This window comes from Triticum urartu, chromosome 4A, assembly GCF_056163025.1.
Source record: "Triticum urartu cultivar PI428250 chromosome 4A, HENAU_Tu73, whole genome shotgun sequence".
Lineage (NCBI taxonomy): Eukaryota > Viridiplantae > Streptophyta > Magnoliopsida > Poales > Poaceae > Triticum > Triticum urartu.
The window spans coordinates 430,971,222-430,993,008 of record NC_141876.1 but is presented as its reverse complement, the minus strand read 5'-3'; the positions used below and the strand labels follow the sequence as shown (position 1 = coordinate 430,993,008).

The 21,787-nt window shown below is 45.0% G+C and overlaps 2 protein-coding genes across 2 annotated transcripts; one reads left to right on the top strand and one right to left on the bottom strand.

The window, feature by feature from the left end:
- The first annotated feature begins 366 nt into the window (after positions 1-366).
- On the top strand, positions 367-5,245 carry LOC125551923 (L-Aspartase-like family protein). Its single transcript, XM_048715327.2, has 7 exons — positions 367-804; positions 1,170-1,433; positions 2,055-2,171; positions 2,992-3,140; positions 4,021-4,312; positions 4,389-4,553; positions 4,753-5,245. Exons 1-7 carry the CDS (start codon positions 493-495, stop codon positions 5,002-5,004), a joined length of 1,551 nt encoding a protein of 516 aa, XP_048571284.2. The 5' UTR covers positions 367-492; the 3' UTR covers positions 5,005-5,245.
- Positions 5,246-5,431: 186 nt separating this feature from the next.
- On the bottom strand, positions 5,432-20,792 carry LOC125551921 (putative RNA-dependent RNA polymerase 2). The gene is made up of 4 exons (XM_048715325.2): positions 20,102-20,792; positions 11,041-12,944; positions 10,630-10,780; positions 5,432-6,515 (listed from the first exon to the last, which is right to left on the bottom strand). The coding sequence occupies exons 1-4, from the start codon at positions 20,648-20,650 to the stop codon at positions 5,736-5,738; spliced, it is 3,384 nt and encodes a 1,127-aa protein (XP_048571282.2). The 5' UTR covers positions 20,651-20,792; the 3' UTR covers positions 5,432-5,735.
- Between the last annotated feature and the right edge of the window lie 995 nt (positions 20,793-21,787).

Genomic DNA, 21,787 nt, shown 5'->3' with positions numbered 1-21,787 from the left:
TGTTCAAAATTTGACATTTTCAGAAAAATGTGAAATAATTCCAGTAAATACTACATGTAATAAATACTAATCTGGGAAAGTTTCGGCTCAACTGGACCACATGTTTTGAAGATAATGACAGTCTAATATGTTGGCTGATGTGGCCGGTTCTTATTGCCACGTGTGCACTTACAAGCGAGACCCATTTGTTTGTAATTACGTCAATGCCTTCAAATACTAGATTAGACCTATCTGCAATGTATTACACCAATATGTGATGTTTTCTGCAACAAACCCGTATAGTAAGCGTTTTGCGCAACACCAGCCCCAATAAGTGGTGGTTTGTGCAATTCCCTCTCATTTCAAACACTACACTGTGGATGCTTTTAGAAGGCCACTAGAGGCAGGAAAAGTACACAGCGTGGACGCTCTAAACCCTCCCCACCTACTCCCTCGCCGCGCCGCCGCGCCACAGCCGCGCGTGCAGCGAACATCGGCGCCAGTGCCACGCTCATGGCCGCCACCTCCCATTCCCTCCTCTCTCCGGCGCCCACCTTGCTCCCCCGCGCCCGCCTCGCCTTCCCCGCCGTCCGCGCCGTCGCCCCCCGCCGTCGCCCCTATTTCCCGGCCGTCGCGGCGGCGGCCTCCTCGATGGCGTCCTCGGATGCCGACGAGAAGAAGGAGACCAAGCTGTGGGGCGGCCGCTTCGAGGAGGGCGTCACCGACGCCGTGGAGCGCTTCACCGAGTCAATCTCCTACGACTGGCAGCTCTACAAGTACGACATCATGGGCAGCAAGGCCCACGCGTCCATGCTCGCCGCGCAGGTACCTTGTGCGCTCGCTCCATCAAATCACCTGTTCTGGTCGGTATCGTGACCGCCTAGGTGTTGGACTAGTTAGTTCCCTGCTTTCGACAAGGCTGCAGCGACAGCTTGATGTTATGCTCGCAGTGTGTTTGACGAAATTGCTACCTTCGTTGTGCTGCATTTGGTGTGATCCGCAGCTGTTCGAAATTTCTTGCTTGATTTGAAGCGTCACATTGAAGGGGTTTAATCCTGCAGTCATTAGGGGTTTGGGTTTGCTTAGCACGTCCAAATATTTAATGGGAGCACCTCCCTCTAGCTTGTCGTAGATGTTAACTGAAATAATGGTCACCTTAGCGTGGATGTTCTGAATCATTTGCAATGCAGGGTCTGATAACCACCGGTGATAGGGATATTATCTTGGAGGGCCTTGATCAAATTGAGAAGCAGATTCAAGATGGCAAGTTTGAGTGGAGAAAGGATAGGGAGGACGTGCACATGAACATTGAGGCAGCTCTGATTGAGAAAGTTGGTGAGCCGGCCAAGAAGTTACACACTGCTAGGAGCCGCAACGACCAAATTGTGACGGATCTTAGGTTGTGGTGCCGCGATGCTATTGACAAGATTTTGATTCGCATCAAACAGTTTCAGGTTTGTTCTTGAGTTCTCTTTGTGATGCTCATGGTGTGCTGCTATTAACTTGTCTGAACTCCTTGTATACAACTTGTTTCTGGTGTCTCATTCATCCGATTTATGTCCTTTGTAGACATCACGAGACATTACGGATTCATTTTTCAGTGTCATGGTCTATGTTAGATCCATTGCTATTTTTATTATTTGCGCCCGGTACACTACCTTGACAAGTAGGGAAGCTAACTGAACTGTAAAGCTATTTGTACTGATGTTTCTAGTAATGCTCAACTATGGGCAATAACTTCCAAAGAGAACTTCTCCACTCTCTCAAGGAGGGGGGGATCTACTTGGTTTCATGCATTTGGTATCTGTACCTTGTCCATACTGCTTAAGCTTTGCCAGCAATAGAAGGCAATTTGTTGTTGTGCAGAAATTAATTATGTATAACTAAGAATATCAACGGGTTCTTGTATTTAATCTAATTTATATCATATGTTCACATATTTTAATAATTGGTAACATTGTAAGTTATCCCGCTTTGCTGATATAATACTGTATTTCGCCTTTTCTGATAACTCTTCCATGGTGTCTATGTAAGATATTATTTTTATAACACAAGCATAATTCTTATTGTTTCAGGTGTCTCTGGTTTTGTTAGCTTCAAAATATGTTGACTTAATTGTCCCCGGTTATACCCATCTTCAAAGGGCACAGCCTGTTTTGTTGCCACATCTTCTCTTATCCTATGTCGAACAGGTACCCCCACCCTATTATTACTGCACCATTGCTTTTTAGTGAGTTGATGACTAATTTTCTAACTGTCCTGTAAACGAACCCCTAAACCTCCTCTCTACACTGTTGTAATCATATTTATCCACTTTATTTAACCATTTCTAGTGTGAAAATTGTTTGACTGTTTGCCACATTAGCTCTATTTTTTCCAACTACAAAAATGGGAACACACAGGACCTGTTGTGCAGAAGGGAAGTTTTTCGTTGTTGCTGTAGTTAACATTGAACTTAGCCCATTTGGATGTTACATAGATATATCCCAGTACCCAATGGAAGTAGATGGATTATCGGATGAGGTATTTCATATGATTCAAAGTTCTGCTTCAGTGCTTCATATTTTCCGTAGTCTCCTTCTGTCGTTGAATTGCTGCACCATTAGCTGGCAGGTCAAATCAGCATGACATGCAATCAAATATTGAGGTCTTACAGCTTATAACCAATCACTAACTATGTTTCTTGCGCAAGGGTTTAAATAGTGTTTCAGATACTTTAGTAATCGCCTTATAATCACCTCATTTCTTTTAGATTGAATTGTAGCATAGCTTGGAGCCTTGAATTGAAACAGAGGGCGCTAATCCAGCAAAATGTGCCCAAATTCGTAATAAGCATTAGCCAACTTAGCCTTTGAGTAATTAGTGTGTATAAGCAGAACAAGTCATATATTTTGGCGAAATTTCAGTTTAGGTGGGGTCATGGCCCACCTTGGACTGAACTAGGTTCCGCCCTAGAGTGAACCATATAACTGGAAATGAATCTGATGTTATTTTCACTTGTGATGTGCACAGTTGGAGCGTGATGCTGGCCGGCTGATCGACTGCAGGGAAAGAGTGAATTTCTGTCCTCTTGGTGCTTGTGCTTTGGCTGGAACTGGACTCCCCATTGATAGGTTCAAAACTGCTAAAGATTTGAAGTTTACAGCTCCGATGAAGAACAGGTAACCAACATCCTTGATTTCCTTAGTAGTGTGAAACTGCAAACATGTAATGCAGATAGTATGCTTTCTCTGCTATATCTTGTTGAATTGTAACCAAGATAAAGTTAGTTTATTAAATTGCATACCTTAGCACCCTTAAATATTGTACATCTTGCAAAATGAGTCTCCACCTTACATGCAAGCGCACATGTACCATATTAAATAGTTTTTTGGGGAGCACATTGATCTTACCAAAGTAAAGCTGATTGAGGGCTAATTTGGTTTGGAATATTCCTACCGGATTTTTTCCTGTGTTTAGCATTCGTTTCATAGGAATAGAGGTACTAGATTCCTTAGGATTGTGTCCATATTAACCTCATTCCTTTGGATTCTTAGCATTAGGTGAGACCTCATAGAAAATTCCTCAAATTGACCTCATTCCTTAGGATTCTTAACATTAGGTGAGACCTCATGGAAAATCCCAAAGGATTGAAGTGGGCAGGGCATCCTATTCCTCTGATTTGAAAATCCTCGAAAATGAATGAGCCCTAAAGATGTTAAGCCTGACTACATTATCATTTTGTGGCTATCTAGTAAAGAGGTGAAATATAATACAGAGGTACAAATACCCTTTTTTTAATTTGCTTGTTCATACTTGATTTACACGATTAGTTATTCAGACAACGACTACCATTTTTCAAGTTTTACTGCTGGAATATTCCTGTGCAACTGAAATTATAAGCGATGCTAATAATTGAACTAACTCTATGCTTTCTCTCTCTGATATAAGCGATGCTAGGAATTGAACTAACTCTATGCTTTCTCTCTCTGAATTTCCTCCTTTTGGGTTAACCACACCTTTTGACATTTGTTTCGGTATTTGATTATTCTTTTTCTGCAGCATTGATGCAGTGTCAGATCGTGACTTTGTTTTGGAGTTTCTTGCTGCCAACTCTATTGCTGCTATTCATCTTTCCCGCATTGGCGAAGAGTGGGTCTTGTGGGCATCAGAGGAGTTCGGGTTCTTGACACCAAGTGACTCGGTGTCAACTGGAAGCAGCATTATGCCACAGAAGAAAAATCCAGATCCGATGGAGCTTGTTCGTGGAAAATCTGCTAGGGTTGTTGGTGATCTCATGACTGTCCTGGTCCTCTGCAAAGGCCTTCCACAGGCCTACAACCGTGACCTACAGGTGCGTCTCATTCTTGTAGTTTAATTATCCAGGCTTGGTTTCCTGTACATGTTCTGAAAAGTTCCTTTTCGAGCAGGAAGACAAGGAACCCTTGTTTGACAGTGTGAAGGCCATACTAGGAATGCTTGAAGTATGCAGTGAGTTTGCTCAAAATATCTCTTTTAACTCAAAAAGAATACAAAGTTCGCTGCCTGCTGGTTATCTGGATGCAACAACACTGGCAGATTATCTTGTAAAGAAGGTAAACACTACTCTACTTAGTCTGAATTAGCCATAGGTTTACAATAGGAATTAAATTAATCAGCATAAAAAATAATAAATGCACGAGTAAACCGACTAGGATAATTACATTAAGACTTATTTTGTTTCATTTCTGCTGTGTTATTACTTGACTAGGATGGTTACTCTGGTTGACTGGTTTTCATATTTCTGTTGTGCAGGGCGTTCCATTCAGAACTTCTCACGAGATAGTCGGAAGGTGTGTGGCTCTATGCGTGTCGAAGAACTGTCAGCTGACAGAGCTTGAAATGGACGACTTGAAAGCGGTTCACCCTGTCTTCGAGGCCGATGTGTACGCCTATTTGGGTGTGGAAAACGCCGTCAACAAGTTCATATCTTACGGCTCTACGGGTTCAGAACAAGTAAAAAAACAGCTTGAAGATTGGCGCGTTCAGCTTGGGATCAACCCATAAGGCGCGGCATCAACAGAGGAATAAATCCCCCAAGTCTAGTGTGGCCGTTATTTATTTTGGGAGGTGGATTGTAGTGTTATGAACGTGGTTTCTGGACGAGAGACAGTCTGCTGTTGCTTCATTTGAGAGTTGGAGTGATCCGTTCGACGTCTTTTATTTGTAAGGCACTTGCAATTGTACTGAAAAGGCTGTGTATGTTTGATCTCCCGTCACGAATCCAAAAAGGATGCCCATTAGTTTACAGAGGGAGTATCTATGTTTATGTCCAAACAGGTCACTGGTTATATTTATGTTTTAAACGTCACCATATTATGGCGACCAGATAGTATAGGCACCACCAGAAGACAATTGCACACAAAGCTGAAGCTTTGTTGAGATAGTGATGGAGCATGATTGATGATGCTACCTACCAATGCCTTGTGAGTTCCACCAACACGACCAAGCACGGTTCATTTCAGCCACACACATACAGTACGAGCGAGGCAGGCACATACCAAGCACGGTCCATTTCAGTCACACACATACGAGCGAGGCAGGCACAACTCTGGCGCTCAGCTCAGCTCACAATGGTCTGCACTCTGCACCGCAGTCATGCCCCAGAGTTTTACACTACATATGTACAGTTACATAGCAGCAGTGCAATCATCAGACAGCTTGCCTGTGACACACCGTGCGGCTACCACTTATTACATCTTCTTGCCAACTCCCACTTAATCACTTGGCAGGACGAGTCAGGCCGCCGCGTCGTCCACCTGCTGCCTGCGCCGCTTATTGGACTCCTTGATCTTCAGCAGCTCGTCGCAGACGATCCACGGGAAGCTCCAGAACTGCTTCTTTCCAGGCCGGCGGTGGTCCGGGTGATAGGTCACCCGGTACCACGCCGAGGCCCTCCTCGCCGCCTCCGCCTTTGGGCAGCTCATGAACCAACCCCGCACCTCCTTGTGCAGGCCCTCGACAGAGTCGATGATGCGGTCCTTCATCTCGAAGTACCTCTTGTTGTCCTTCTTCAAGTACAGGAGCCTGTTCCGGATGTTGCCAGTCAGGATCTCGTCCTCGTGCTCCGTGCCGTAGTAGACCATCAGGGTGCTCAGCTTCTCCACGTACAGGTCGTAGCACTCCTCTGCGGATGCCAGGAATTCCTCGAAGCCAGGGACCTCCAGGTCGGGATCAAACGCGGGGCTCGGTTGAGCCGAGGACGAGGTGGCAGGAGCGCTCTGCATACGGCTCGCAGCCGCTCGGTAGAGCTTGCCGAGAGCTCCGTCGGAGATGTACGTTGGTTTGTCCCACCGTTCCATGAAGTCGGGGTACTCCTTTGGTCTCAGTGACCGGGGCATTTCAGCTGGAGCTCCTGACTTGGCAAAGTCGACCGCCATCGAATGCAAAGCAGCTAGCTGGAGGCACTCAGGGCTCCGGGCTTTCATTGGATGACGATCCGCGTGGACCAAGTGAGCAGTTGAGATTGCCCCGAGCGAGTCATTTATCATGTAATCTACAAAGTACTTCTGAATTTCCTGCAGCTCATTAGATGTTTCTGTAAGCTTTCAGGTATAAACATGTCAGGCAAGGAAAATACATTTGCTTGTCGAGAAGAAAACTCTGAACTGCTTATTGGAGCCAACTGGTAAATAGTTGTGAACCTACCAAGGCTAGAGATATAAATTGAAGAACATTTTAAAGGCAAGACCACTTTAAAACTCCATCGCGCACAACTGTTTTCATTAGAGGATGGCAAAAATGTCTTTCTTTCTGAAATAAGTACCCACATTTCTACATAACGTTATTAATTGTGTGTGGCTAGCATATATTTGGTTCAAAGCATTCAAAATTCTGTGTTGGCTGTTATGCCATCCTGGCTGAGTTCGACGCTCATAGCCAGTTATCTCTGGCTGTTGTGCACTTACCTTTAAAGTTTCCCAGGAAATATGACACCCTCTGCGATCTGGTTTTTATCGTTTCTGGTCCCATTGGTCGGCTGGTGTTGACACAATGTGCCCTGGATCGCTGCTTTTGGGAGGGGGGCGGGGGCGGACACGCCTCTTTTTTGCCTCTTCATGGACAGCGTGGGGAGGAGAAAAGGCAGTGGGCAGCTTTGTGGATTTGCTGGATTGATTGCGCGTGGGGGCTTCGAGGGGCGGTGCTGCTCCAACCGGCTACCGCATCAACAACCACAGGAACTACTTGGTAGTGTGGTTACCTCATTCACGTCGACATCAGTTGTTCATCCCTGAAGGTGAAGTTCCTATCCTTTATCTGATGGTTCGCTATAGCTCTTAATGGAGTTACATATAGGTTCCACACAATCCATCGAGGGTTGTTGGCGCGTCTTCATGTGGCGGCCGATGGAACTTTGGTTGTTCGATTATTGGGGGTGTGGAAGATGGACTCTAGCTCGGGCTCACATGGTGCGGCGAAATCGGCCTGAGGCACTTAGCACGCAGGGATAGAGAAAACAGAGAGGCAGGAAAGGAGTGGCCGGCCAGACTTAGTGTTTGAATTTTCAGGTCACTTGCCCTATTTCTCCACTCCAACTAAATTAGTAAATGAGCTGTAAACTTAATTAAACTTGACATGAGTGCAATATAGAATGCTGGTGTTCCATTTTGAGTGCATTCACACCGTCAGGTACTTGATGTGTTCAGTTACACAATTTCAAAATAGGCTAATATTATCACAAAATTTTCAGCAGTGACCACTAGAATGTTTGTCAGGTTACAAAGAATTGGAAGAAGGACGCACTTTTCACCAAATTTGGAAAGTGCGCGGCTCAGTGTGGTGTTATTGCTTATTGATAACGTCCTGGATTTGTCAAGTGGTAATGTTGTGGTTTAACAAAATAACTTTTCGTCAGACCTAACAGAGTTAGAGCAGTCAAAAATTAGACCACCGGGACAAGAAAGAGAGAAACATGGAAAGAAAGAGAGAAAAAAAAGATGTGAAGCCTTCTTATCTCTTATCAGTATGCAAATAGATGAACAACAAGTACTTGCTTAGTACTGGAGCTATCATGCTAATTGTTTCAGGTTTGTCTGTTTGGAAAGAAAAGCACTGGAGTTAGGAATATACTCCCTCCGTTCCAAATTACTCGTCGTAGAAATGGATGTATCTAGAACTAAAATACATCTAGATGCATCCATACCTACGACAAGTAATTCGGAACGGAGGGAGTAGGTTTCACATCAAAAAAATTGGCTGACATGCATTGCAACTTGCCACTGATTGGTAAACATCATCTCCTCTATTTATTGCTCTTAACGAGTGCACCTACAAATCAAAGCCTTATATATAGTGTTGATGTTGTATTCATAATTCACCCTGTTTTTATTGTTCCGCAAACATAAATGTCAATTGCTAAGAATTACTTGATCAAATTGCTGTAATATGGGTAGATGAGACATATTTCTGGTGGATACTGCATATCAGTTCTCTTTTGTAGGTCTGAATAAATGTACGGCCATATTTGTATTCTCTTCTGTCGGTTTACAGTCCTTGTGATGATTACATACTGATGTTTTCATATATTTTAATCTTTTTAACAAGGGGATGTGAGGAGCTTTATCTCTACCAATATAAAAAGACCCTAGGGGGCAGATCCAATTAATCTCAGACATCAAATAAGGTCAATCCAACGACTCAGATTGCTCCAATGGTGAGTGCTCAACATGTCATCGTCAGCACTAATCACACAATTAACACGAAAATGATATCTTACCTATTATCTTTATGCAATTAATATACTGCCTAATATTAACGTGCATTGCATGTACGCATTTACTAGTGATTAGAAATAACCATAGAGACCCTCAAATAATTTGATTGAAACAAATCAACCAAGTTGTTAGTTGTTCCTTCCATTTATTATTTTGAACAAAACAAATGCAGGCAGCTATTTTCAAAGATGTGACTGTGTGAGAGATCTCCAAACCTCAGTTAAAATGCCGCACATGGTACTTATCTCTTGCAGTTAGATCTCTTTGGTTGTGTGTTTGTCTCTGACATTCCTTCCCCTGGAGGTTCTTTCTACTCTGATGAATCTTTGAAAGATGTGATATTGGTTTGGTATGATTATCTACTAATCACATAAGTATTATAGGGGTCGGCCTCTTTCCCTCCATCAGAACTCTACTTACTTCACCTGTTATGCATATTATGTTTTCTGACCAGGTGAGAGGCACCTTATTCCTTTTGTGTGCTTCAACAACCTGTAATGCAGTGCTCTCCAATTACTCAATCAAACTTCAAAGGTAAGCTCCTTATCTTGTTTCTTGCTATAACTTTTGCAATTATGTGTCAGTTACGCTGATAAGGGGGAAAACACAGGCAGGAAAACGGTCGGGTGCAGGATACACTTTGCTGCTGCCATTGTGTGACTGGAAACTGACACATCGGCGTGAGGGCTTCTACGTCGCTGTGCTCCGCAGGGCGGCAGTTTGGTTGGGTGTTTATAATTTAAATTTGTAATCAGCACCTTCCATTACAATGGTGAGTTGCGCATACACAAGCAGTCTACTGTAAGATGCATATTAATTTGTTTTTGCAGGTTGATACGAAAAATATACTCTTCCTTTGTGGATGTGCCTTATCTGACATGGGAAAGATTTATCTCAGAAAGTTTATATGATTGGACATAATAAAATCTCTACTTTTTGGAACGACCCTTCTTTTATCTACTCCCTCCGTTCAGAATTACTTGTCTCGGAAATGGATGTATCTAGACGTATTTTAATTCTAGATACATCCATTTCCGAGACAAGTAATTTCCAACGGAGGGAGTATATACTTCCATAGCGTCTCTGAAAGTATGTGCACTGTGCAAGACATAGCCACTGTCCTTTTGGTTCTGGAAGAATAATATTTCATGAATTGCGTGATTATGCTTTGATAAATGCTCCCGAGGAATCAAGCTTGCTTGAAGATGTAAGTTTATTTGATGGTCTTGTGACACTTATGAATTTTTATATTATTATACGCTCATGTTGATACTAAAGGTAACTTTGGATAACTTCCTACTTATACTGCGAATGATGATCTGTCTGACAATAGAATTTATTGGGAGGTTGCCAATGCCATTGGTTTCACTCATCTCACTGAAGCTCAATTGATTCAGGTCCCAAACTTGTTTGCATGTTTAGGTTTCTTTACTGGCTATGTTATTCAAGATCATCTTTATTCTAATCGATGCTTCCAGGAGGTCAGCTTCGTAGTCCAGTCTACTAGATCCCACACTGTAGTTTTTCTTTCCCATTTTGTCAACTTCAAAATCTAGCTAATATATCTTGCCAGGCTCTCTGGGAGCCCATGAACCAATAGGCAAGCAATAGAAAGAAGTTGTTCAAAATGAATGATGTTAGCACGTGATTTGTTTGCATCAGAAGTTTTTATTAAAGAATTCTTTCTTTGATGATTTATAACAGGAAACATGGCATAACAATGGAAAACGGTGCGCCGAAGCGCGCATTTTCTTCTAGTACTATTGAAATGCTACAGACTGTAAAAAACTGATATTTTGATTATATTTGCAGTTGCAAGTATAAAAAATGATATTGGTCAAATAAGACAATCTTCGTTAAAATTAGCGGCAACAACCTAGGAAGAGAAATTAAAATGAATAAACAATAAGGAACATACCTCAAGTGTAACAACATGATCCATTATGCGTGGCCTTGCTGCAGTATAGTCCATAGGTGAATCAACCTTCTCTGGAATCAGTTTCTCGTCCCAAGTGATAAAATAGAGGTCACCGTCCAAATCGCCCCCGGAGCATTCATTTGGATGAGGCCTGATTAACATCAAAGATTAAAGTCTATATGGACGAGGCCTATTAAACATCAAAGATTAATTGAAGGAGAAAGCAAGCAGTGGCAACATCCATCAATAGGTAGAGATGTATGTATGCAACATGATTGGATATCTATCTAACATGGAAAGGAACACGCTGACAAACACTTCGTAGAGATTTGAGCTCCTCTGAAGGCATTGACAGAGCAATATAAACTCTAGATGATCGTCTTTCAGTTTCAGTATAGCATACGGCATTACCTTTCTCCTCTTTGAGGGAAGACAACACAATCAACCAGGTTCTTAGCGTACAATCCATGGTCATAGACAGCTTCAAGTACTCTGATGTCACCAGGATGGAGACAAGGATTTTTCGATACTGCAACTTTTCCAACAACAACTGCTGTTTTCTCTGTCCCATTATCTTCAGAAAAATACGGTTGACAATTATCCTTCTGCTCTTTGCTGTTCTTTGAAATTCTGATGTACACTTGACCATATTCTAATTCACCTGTTTCGTCCAAACAACCAATAAGAACACGGCCTTTCGGAACATGAATCTTACATCTAGTTCTTATGTCAGTCAGCCTATTATCCTGATGGGCCTTAAGAATCATCAACAGGTAAGGCTCTAAACTTGGTTCATAACCTTGCAGTAAAATTTTCGATGCTGTCTTCGTTTCTGCACTACCAATTTTCCCCAGAACAGAGAGAGCAGCTTCTCTGTTGGTCAGCATTTCATCTAATTCACGCATATCATCTTGTTGCATCAACTCAAATATCTCATCTCTTATCCCCAAAGTTGAAAGGAGAGAGATAATTTCACGATTCATATAGCTTGGTTGGGATTTGCTGGTACTTGTAATGTTAAACATTCTGCTCTTTGATTCGAATTTCTTCATACTAGGTCGCAGAGAAAGATTACGAAAGGAATCAGGGTCGACGGCAACAACTCCTTTGTAGCCACCATACCTTATTTGAAAAGCTGAAGGAGGGTTAGTATAGTCTAAACCAATTCGGCAAGCCATTTCTTTAGCAAATCTCTCAGAGATCTTCCCGATACCATCAGAAAATATGTATTTAGTGCCATCAGTTGTGACTTCAATATCTGGAATCTCTTCTACATCCCGTGGTAGGATTTCAAGTGTTTGTCTGGAGGAGCTGAACAGCTGTCCCATTCTAGCCGCACACTTAGATACTGATCGAATTTCTTCAAAGTTGCCCATCCACCTTCTTATATCCTCGGCCTTCAGGGAATCATTAGAGGCAAACATCCAAACAGAACTTCCACGAAGTTGACTTGCTGAGAAGGCCAGGAATTCATACTTCTTTGGACCAATGCAAAATCCTTCTTTCAGGATGGATAAAATACGATAATATAGGCCAGTTTTCAAGGGTTGAGAAAAGAACCCTCGTCCAGTTCTAGCTGAGATAGCATCTGGAAAAAGCTTACTCCAGTCTTCGTCGACAAAAGTAACTCTAGCAAAGTCAGAAGCATACTGTTTGTGATGCTTAACCACATAATTTGAAACTTCTTCCTCAGGTCCCAAGCAGTATATTTTGGATGGAGTGATGTGAATTCTGTAACACATCATTAACTTTCCTTCACCTTCAGTCTTACTGGAAAGCAAAGCATTGTGGCTCCTATTCCTGCTCTGAGCCTCCTGCTGGATGAATTGCCAAGGTCCATAGCATGTAAACTCTAACTTGCTCATTTTCTCAAAAATCCTCCTTGAAATATGAACTGGTATTTCTTCAAGAGCTTTAAACAGATCAGCATTAACATGTTTGGCAACTATCTTCCCCATGTGAACAAGAGAATTGAGACGAAAAAGAACTTCATACGACACTGAACAACCACTTGGGCAGTCAACAAGGGGAACGACTTTGGACGACGGGCCAAAAAATTCCATTGAAGAAATGACCAATTCCCCTAACTCTCCTGAGAAAGGTAAGCTGTTGAGAATAAATGACACCGGTGCACCTTCATCGAGCACGAGGGCAATAGTTGAACACTTCCCAAAAGAGTGGTTAGGTGTAAAATCTAGTGCTCTGACCCAGGTAAACTTCACATCCTCCTTGCATGCATGAAAGCGGTCATCTGAGAACCTTGAATAAACTGCAGGCCCAGAAATTGTTGTGTATATTCTTGGTGCATACATGAGCTGAAACAAATATTAAATTAACATTAGTCAAGATAATATATATTTTACCAACTGCAGAATTATAGAAAGAATTAAAAGTGAGTTGCGCCTGCCCAACTTATAGTCTAAGAAGTATGACAATCAGTAAATTTAGAAAAGTAACGGTGATGCGTATTCATCAGGTAAGCTTCATATCCATTTCACTCTAATTAGTAACCACCAACGGAGTGGAAATAAAAGTAGCACCGCTATCCATCTTACTTTATGGGCTCTAACGCATAATTGCAAACCAGACTACTGTGATGGTTCACTCTAGTTTACTGACTCGAGAATTTGCCAATTTTTCAGCGCACGCAAGTATTGAGGGAGGAAGTACAACTAGAGCTTCCTTTTTCAAAGTTCAACCACAAGATGTTCCCACATTTGACATACTGGATACCAGTAGATCCATACAATATCTTGCTGTAACATTTCCCGACATATAAATAGTTAAAAAACTGGTAGCGCATATTATCTATTTTGGCACTAAATGCTCCAGAAATTTGTCCACCACATGCATTGGAAAGAAAAAGAAGGCACATCCAATTCATTAATCCAACAGGACATAATTTCGTACGAGCCAGGGTTCTGAAAGCCCATTAACTAAATATAGTTATGTCTAAAAACAAGCAACCGTTTGGATAGTTAGGACATCACGTAGTGAAACAACTCTATATGTTTTAGACTCGGGTGTGCTTGTTTTGGCTCTTTTTACTGGCTCCTACAGCTTCTGGCCCAAAAAAGACAGGGCCCAAACAAACGGGCTGTTTTTGCACCAGCTCCACGCAGCCCTCCCGTGGAGCGCTCCGAAAAAAAATTGAGCAGAAGCCGCAGGTGAGAAATCGGGCTTCTGCTCGCAGCCGGCTCAAAAGTGACCAATGACCGATTTGTCCTCCCACAAAATCACATACTACGGCAGAAATGCCCTTACCGGTTTGATCAGTTCCCATCGACCCAAGCAGTTTTCCCCTCTGTCCCTCTCATCTCTCTCACAGCAGTGTCCCTCCCGCCACTGCCACGGAGCCCGCGAATCCCTCTTGCCACCGACCCCACTGGCTGCCGCCGCGGATCCCGCTACTCCCTCCCGCCGCCCCGAGATCCCTCGGCAACAGCGCCGCCGTCACGAGTTGCCTCGGCAACGACGGCGGCCGCCTCGAGTTTCCTCGCCAACGACGGTCGTCGTCCGAGTTTCCTCTCCCTCCTCCGTGCCGAATCGAGCCAAGATGGCTGCATCGGTGGTGGTCCTTCCCGGGTCAACACGCGCACGCGCAGCTGCTAGCGAGCCCCCGGGCATGCCTTTGCTTGCCAACGAGCGACGACACACGTCGTTCCAGTGCGGCTCCACCTGGTCCTTCCCATGTCAACGTCATGCTGCTCCTCAGGCATTCCCGGCCTAGCCCCTCTGGCCGCCGAGCTCATTCCAGCCATCTCCGGTGTGTGCGCGTGCACTTATGGGCTTGCCTAGCGAGTGTCGTGTCCGGCGTGTGCGGTTGGCCGGCGTGCGTGCATGTGCGCCTGGCGTCCATGGTCTGTGTGCGTGATCTGTGTGTGTGTCCTGCGTATGCTACATGTGTTGCCAGTGCGTGCTTGCGTGTGTGCCCGCTGGCTGCCAAGGCTCCCTGCTAGAATGTGGTAATATTTGTTGGTGTGGTCATCCTTTATGTGTTCGAGCGGCCACCTTTGCAACTGTCTAATATGTCAGTGGGGAATTTATTATCATACGTCTAATACATCATATTCATTTAACTACACTGCCTTTACCATCAAACTTGTGTGATTTCAGGTCAAAATCTATGAAAACTGACCATCGACAAAAAGAGCTCTTAATCGAGTCATTTACTGTTAAAATAGTATAATCAGCACTTAAACCCTACCTAAAAAGCAACAGAGGGCGTTCTGGTTATTTCAACACGTTTCAGCAACAGCCGCAGCTGCTACAGCATAACTACCAAACAACTGCACTTCAGCTCCAACCTTCCAGCCGCAGCTAGCAGCTAAAGACTTCATGCAGCTATGTGGTACAACTCCCATCCTCTGAAAGCATTGAAGAGATCATTTTCACTCCTCCGCTAGCACCTGAAGCCCTACTGAGATTCAGCAAGCGTAACATCTCTGGAATGCAGGACAAGGCCAAGAAAATGGCTAGTAAGAAAAATCTGGAAGGTAATAATACTCCTGCTTTCAAAAATTCATTTGATGTGCTTTCTGATAATGAGTTGATTAGCAGAGCTAATAAGATAGGGATAGAAATACCCAATGATGATTTCGTTATTGTTGACATTATTAGAGAGCTTGAATGCGCCCGAAAAGAATTAGAAGATAAAAAAGAAGATAATAATACTGAAAAAGAGCAGGATAACTTGATTGTGACAGATGGTTTGGGCAGGGATACCCCTGTGAATTTAGAATGGTTAGACCAGGAAGAACATATTTATGAGCGTGTTTCTTCTGTTAAGCCTAAGAAGAAAAAGCATAGTAAATCTAATGTCAAAATTCCTAGGCCTGTGACTAGGAGTCAGAAAAGAAAAAATGCTGAGAAAGATTTGTTATGTAACCCTGCCCCGTCTCCTGGTAGGGTTACTCGGGCCAAATTCCACAAAAAACGTTCCAAATGAGAGGCCTCATTTGGAACTGTCGAGGGGTGGGCAAGAAAGGGATGGCCACCTGCCTCTCAGACATGATTAGTGACCATTCCCTTGACTTCCTGGGTCTACAAGAAACTATAAAGAAAGAGTTCACACCTAACTGTTTGAGAAGAATTGACCCCTTTGACATATTCCAATGGAATTGGGTGCCCTCTGTGGGCAAATCTGGGGGCACTTTATGCGGTGCGAGGAGAGATACTTTTGATATAGTATCCTGTGCTAAGGGCAGATATGTGTTACGACTAGTGCTGTATGACAAAAAGAAGAAAATACAGTGGGGTTTGCTGGTAGTTTATGGATCAGCACATGATGAGTTCAAAAATGAATTCCTGGTTGAGCTAGCATCCTTTTGTAGTGGCATGACCGTGCCCTACATAGTGGGGGGAGACTTTAATATCCTGAGACATTCGAGAGAGAAGAATAAGAAGATGGTGAACAGCAAAGCCACTGACCTGTTTAACTCCATTATCAATACACTAGCTCTTAGGGAAATTCATATCAGTGGGGGGAAATATACCTGGACCAACAACCAGACTCATCCCACGCTAGAAAAACTAGACCGAATCCTTATGTCTGAATGCTGGGAAGATATCTTCCCACTGGTCTCTGTGAGGAAATTAGTTCGGGAGATTTCTGATCATAATCCACTTCTGTTGTCCTCCGGCGAAGAGGGACGCGAAGCCCCGAAACCCCGTGAATTTCGCTTTAATCTGTCCTGGATCAATGATGACAAGTTCCTGCCCACTGTGAGGAGGATTTGGGCTAGGAATGTTGCTTCGTCAGATCCAATCGATGTCCTGAATATCAAGCTGAAAAGATTCAAAACTTATTTCAAAGGTTGGGGTTCGGATAAGTATGGTCACGATAAGAAGAGGAAAGAGGACTTACGTATGGAACTAGCTATGCTTGAGGAACTGGAAGAAGAAGATATGTTGCCTCCTGACTTATATAGTAGAAAAATGGATATCAACGCTGAGCTCTATGAGCTCCTGGTAAATGAGGAAATATTTTGGCTTCAACAGTCTCATGAGCGCTGGTTGCTCAAAGGAGACCTGAATACTGACTATTATCACAAAATTGCTAATGGGCGGAAACGTAAAAATGCAATCCAATCACTTAAAATGGGAGAGACATTGATTGAAGGCACGGACAATTTGATTGCACATGCCACTGAGTTCTACAAAGAACTGTTCGGACCAGCCCCTGGTAACCAGATCCATCTTGATCCGGGACTTGGTCGCCTGAAGAGAAATTAGACGAAAAAGATAATAAAGATCTTTGCCGAGAATTTACAGAACAGGAGGTCAAGGAGGCTCTATTTGACATGGCCCCTAATAGAGCCCCTGGACCCGATAATATCCCTGCTGAGTTCTATCAGGTGTGCTGGGATATAGTTAAAGATGACATTATGGCCCTTTTTAAAGCTTTCCACCAAGGGACTCTGGATGTTCAGCGACTTAATTATGGAATTATTACTCTGCTCCCTAAAGTTTCTGGAGCCGAGAAAATCCAACAATTCAGGCCTATTTGCTTGTTGAGATGCCCATATAAGTTGATCACCAAAGTCCTTGACCGAAGAGTTGCCATATATGCAAACAAACTCATTAGCCCTACTCAGAACGCCTTTATAAAAGGGAGAAATATCATGGACGGTGTCCTGTCCCTCCATGAAATCCTTAACTACACTTATGTTAAGAAGAAAGTGGGAATTGTCCTTAAGTTGGACTTTGAAAAAGCCTATGATAAGGTGAATTGGGACTTTCTCCTAGAATGCCACAAGATGCGGGGCTTTGATAAAACTTGGTGCGGATGGATTGAACAGATACTGCATAATGGGACAGTTAGCATCAAGCTTAATGGTAGTGTTGGGCCGTATTTTCAAAGCAAAAAAGGGGTAAGGCAGGGGGACCCACACTCTCCTTTCTTGTTCAATCTAGCAGTTGAATGCCTCACTAAAATGATCAAAAATGCCCAAAAAACAAACTTATTGTGGGCTTGGCTGCCGACCTTATTCCTGATGGGGTGGTGGTCCTGCAATATGCGGATTATACAATCATTTGTATTGAAGATGATGTTGATAAGGCTGTCAACCTGAAGTTGCTGCTATATATGTTTGAAATGATGTCTGGCCTGAAAGTTAACTTTCAGAAAAGTGAGATTCTCACTGTGGGTGGAGATGAAAGTGTGGTGAATAAATACGCAAAAATCTTTAATTGTGAGGTTGGCAGCTTCCCACTCAAATACCTGGGGATGCCTGTGAGTTATGCTAATCTAAAAACTTCTGATTGGGAGTTTATTGTTGGTAAATACCTAAAGAGGTTCGAGGCCTGGATCGGCAACGCTGCCTCAATGGGGGGGAAGACACACTCTGCTTGATTCTGTCGTCACACAGATCTCTCTCTACCACATGTCTATGTGGCTCATGAATAAAACCTTCATTGAGAGGCTAGATACACACAGAGGCAGGTTCTTTTGGCAAGGTTGCAACAAAAAAAGGAGATACTATCTTGTTAAGTGGAGCAAGATATGTAGATCCAAAGACATAGGGGGGTTAGGTATAAAAGATCTTAGAAAGCAAAATATTAGCCTCATGGTTAAATGGTGGTGGAAGTTAGAGACACAAAACAGGCTATGGCAGGATATAGTCCGGGCCAGGTATCTTCGCAACACCTCTGTTGCTGAAGTTTCTCCCAAATTCTCCGACTCGCCCTGTTGGAAAGCCTTGCTCAAGATTAAAAACATATATATGATGGGCAGAAAGATTGAAACTGGTGCTGGGAACTTGATTAGACTGTGGAAAGATCCAATAAATGGGCTGATCCCATTTCAGGATCAATATCCGCGCTTGTTTGAGATCTGCAATTACCCAACGAGTACCCTGGACAATAGAGATAGACTTGATGACGCCTCTATGTTCAGATGTAGGCTTACCCCTGAGCTGTCCAAACAGTGGGAAGATATGCGTGCTGTAGTTAATAGAATTCCCCTTGATGAGAGGGGTGATCGTATTTTTTGGGGACTCAACCAGAATGGCAAGTTCACCACTAAGTCAGTGTATAAGATGTTGGAGAAACCTCTAAGTGGGTGCCATTATAGATGGATTTGGAAAGCCAAGATCCCTCTTAAGATCAAAAAATTTCTATGGCAAATGTCGCAAGACACAGTCCTTACTAGGCAAGTGATGAGCAAACGGAAATGGACAGGGAATCCCTGTTGCTCTTTCTGCAAACAGATAGAAACGGTGCAACATCTGTTCTTTACCTGTCCTGTGGCCAGAATTGTCTGGCGATCTATTGGAGTAGTTCTTGGCACTGATAGATGTCCGTCGAACTATTGGCAATACTTTGTGTGGTGTCACAGATTCCTTCCTGGGAAGCAAAAGTTTTATACAGTGGGCTTAGCGGCCGTATGCTGGGCCATTTGGCTGGCACGCAATCGAGCTACTTTTAAAAAGAAACAAATTAAGACTCCCTTTGAGATTGTGTTTTCTCTCTGCTCTTTTCTACTCTATTGGACAGGGCTACAACAAGGAGAGGACGCCAAGGAGCTTCGCGCTGGAGCTGAGATGATCAGGACTGGCACAATGCAGCTGATGAAGATGTGTGGTGCTGTCAAGCAACCAATCCAAGGTGCCTGATGTTCTCTAGAGATGCGCTGGATGAAGAGATGACAAGCGCGCGATTTCGATACTGCTTCCCCCCGGAGAAGATTGTTTTCTGTCTTCTTGGAATGCAACTGTGTTTTGATACTTGATCCGATCTTTTGAGGATGTAATAGGATAGATGTAATGTCGTGCTATCCAGGTTTTCGCCCCATGATGCTCGTTTCGACGGCGAGCGAGTATGGTGGGTTTCCTGGTAGTGCTAGAACTCGCTATACCTCTTTCCCTCCTCCTGTCCTTCTCGCTTGAACTGGTTGTATTTCCGTTCTCTGCAATGGAAAGGGGTAAAAAGCCCGGTTCTAAAAAAAAAAGCGCTAGCAGCTACAGCTGCTCCTTCCAGCAGGAGCCGTTGCAGCTGCAGCCAAAGAAGTTGCAGCCCAAACAAACACACCCTAAATATACCATAACAAACAAAAACTAAAGTTTGAGAACAAACAACTGAAATTCAGTCACCACTGTACTCATATTTCACAAATTCCAGTCGCATGCCATACCACTGAGTTAAATCAAGGTATGCACACCATGCATATCACACCTATTGTTTGTCTGCACACCATCCTTTTCTTACACCATGCATATCAAACCAACTGTTTGTCTGCACACCATCCTTTTCTTACACCATGCATATCAAACCTACTGTTTGTCTGCACACCATCCTTTTCTTCAAATAAAACTATCAGATCACACTTCACTTTCACGATTCTCATCTGTAACAGGCAAATGCGTCTTAACATTTGCAAATTTCTACCTCGCCTTGTAACCGCGATGTCTGACTAATATATAATGTACAAAGGAAAAACAGAAGCATCACAGTAACACGGTGAGCAGCTTACCTGAAGCAAGATGGCGCCGGCCCCATCGAAGCTGCACTGGTAGCAGTTCCTGATGTCCTCGAAGAACACCTCAAGCTTGTACATCTTGGAATCGTGATTCAGGTACAGGTCTATGCGACGCTTCCCCGGGATGACCTCCACGCGCACGCTGTCCCAAGAGTCAGCCGCCTCGAATTCGCGCTCGGCGACGCGGTTGCCTACAAGGAGGCGGGCGTCGGCCACGCGGAGAGAAAGGTCCGGCGCGCGGGGAAGAAGGTCCGAGGGGGCAGGGGAGACGGAGAGGAGGGAGCCGAGGAAGCGGGGTAGGCGCCCGGAGGAGACGAGTTCGGCGGCGAGGGTTGCGGTGGCGGTGGAATCGAACTGAACGCTGCCATTGCCTCGGCTTAGCCAGCCGCGTCGGGCGGCGGCGATCTCGCAGGCGTACGCTTCGCCGGCGGCGGCGACGGCGGAATTGAAGAAGGCTAGGAGCTCCTTAGCGACGGCGGAGGGCGGGATATTGAAAACTCGCACCGTCGCCGTGGAGACGGGCGCCGACAACGCTGTCGCCATTGGAGTGTAGGGGGGACTGAAGGATTTGGTGTTCCGGCGGGGTTAGAGCATCTCCGGCCGTTGCCCGGCAGGGTGTGCCTAAAATCGCCGCATGGGGTGAGCCGGCACAACCCTGGGGCGAGTTGGTCCGAGGCGCGATTAAAAAAAAATATAGCAAATTCCAGCAAAGTTTGGCGAAATTCGGCTAAACATAACTAAATTTCGGTAAACTTTGGCATATATTAGACATGTTCGTGGATTTTCATTATATAGCAAAATAGATAACTAATCTAAAAAAGGAACTGGCTGAACTTCGAGTAGTCGCCGTCGTCGCCGCCATCGTCGGGTTTCTCCTCCTTGACGGGGCCGTCCCTGGTGAACCTTGACCGGCGTCGCCAACGCGGGCTGGTGGCGGCGGCGCGTCGGCGTCGTCGTTGTCCTCAATGACGATGACGCCTCCTTCATCGCGGCCCCGGCGGCGCTGCGCGAAGCGCTACAGGGCGGCGCACTGGCGCTCCCTCGCCATCTTCAGGGAGTCCGCGCGCGCCCATTACAGAGCCGCGTCGTCGTCGAGCTCGACGTCGCCGCCGTGCTCCGTCTTCACCGCGGGGAGGAGGCCCGGCTTGATGAAGCGCGGAGGAGGAGCCGACGAGGAGGCGCGCCGGCCGCCCTCATTGATGACGATGTCGGCGCTGCGAGTGCGCCGTCCGAGCGGCGTCTCCGCCGTGGGCTCGGCCTTGACGCCGAGCAACGCCGGAGAGCCGGAGGAGTGCGAAGAAGAGCGTGATGAGGAGGAAGAAGAGGAGGCACCGAACCTCCTGGGCAACCATTGCCCGTTGCGTCGGCGGTGAGCCGTGGCCGTGGCGGCCGCCCTCGCCGGGGGGTACGCCAACGGCGGGTTATTGCCACCCTCGAGTGTGCGGCCGGGGATGCCACACCACAGGCGGCGCCCCTCGCTGTTCTTCATGCCGCCGACGACCGCCGCGCCGTTGGTGGACGCTAGCCGCTGCTGCTGACGGCGCTCGAAGTACGCCGCCCAAGCCGCATGGTTGTCGGCGGCGTACTGGGGGAGGGAGAGTTAAGCGGCAGTGAGGGAGGCGCGCACGACGTCGACCTCCTCGGCGAAGTACCCGGGTTTGGCCACGACGTCGGGCAACG

Coding starts and splice junctions, on each gene's coding strand:
- LOC125551923 (XM_048715327.2), top strand. CDS start 493: ATGGCCGCCACCTCCCATTCCCTCCTCTCTCCGGCGCCCACCTTGCTC. Junction 2,172..2,991: donor TCTTATCCTATGTCGAACAG/GTACCCCCACCC, acceptor TGATGTGCACAG/TTGGAGCGTGATGCTGGCCG. Junction 3,141..4,020: donor ACAGCTCCGATGAAGAACAG/GTAACCAACATC, acceptor CTTTTTCTGCAG/CATTGATGCAGTGTCAGATC.
- LOC125551921 (XM_048715325.2), bottom strand. CDS start 20,650: ATGGCGACAGCGTTGTCGGCGCCCGTCTCCACGGCGACGGTGCGAGTT. Junction 10,781..11,040: donor TTCCCTCAAAGAGGAGAAAG/GTAATGCCGTAT, acceptor GATGTTAATCAG/GCCTCATCCAAATGAATGCT. Junction 6,516..10,629: donor ATCATGTTGTTACACTTGAG/GTATGTTCCTTA, acceptor AATGAGCTGCAG/GAAATTCAGAAGTACTTTGT.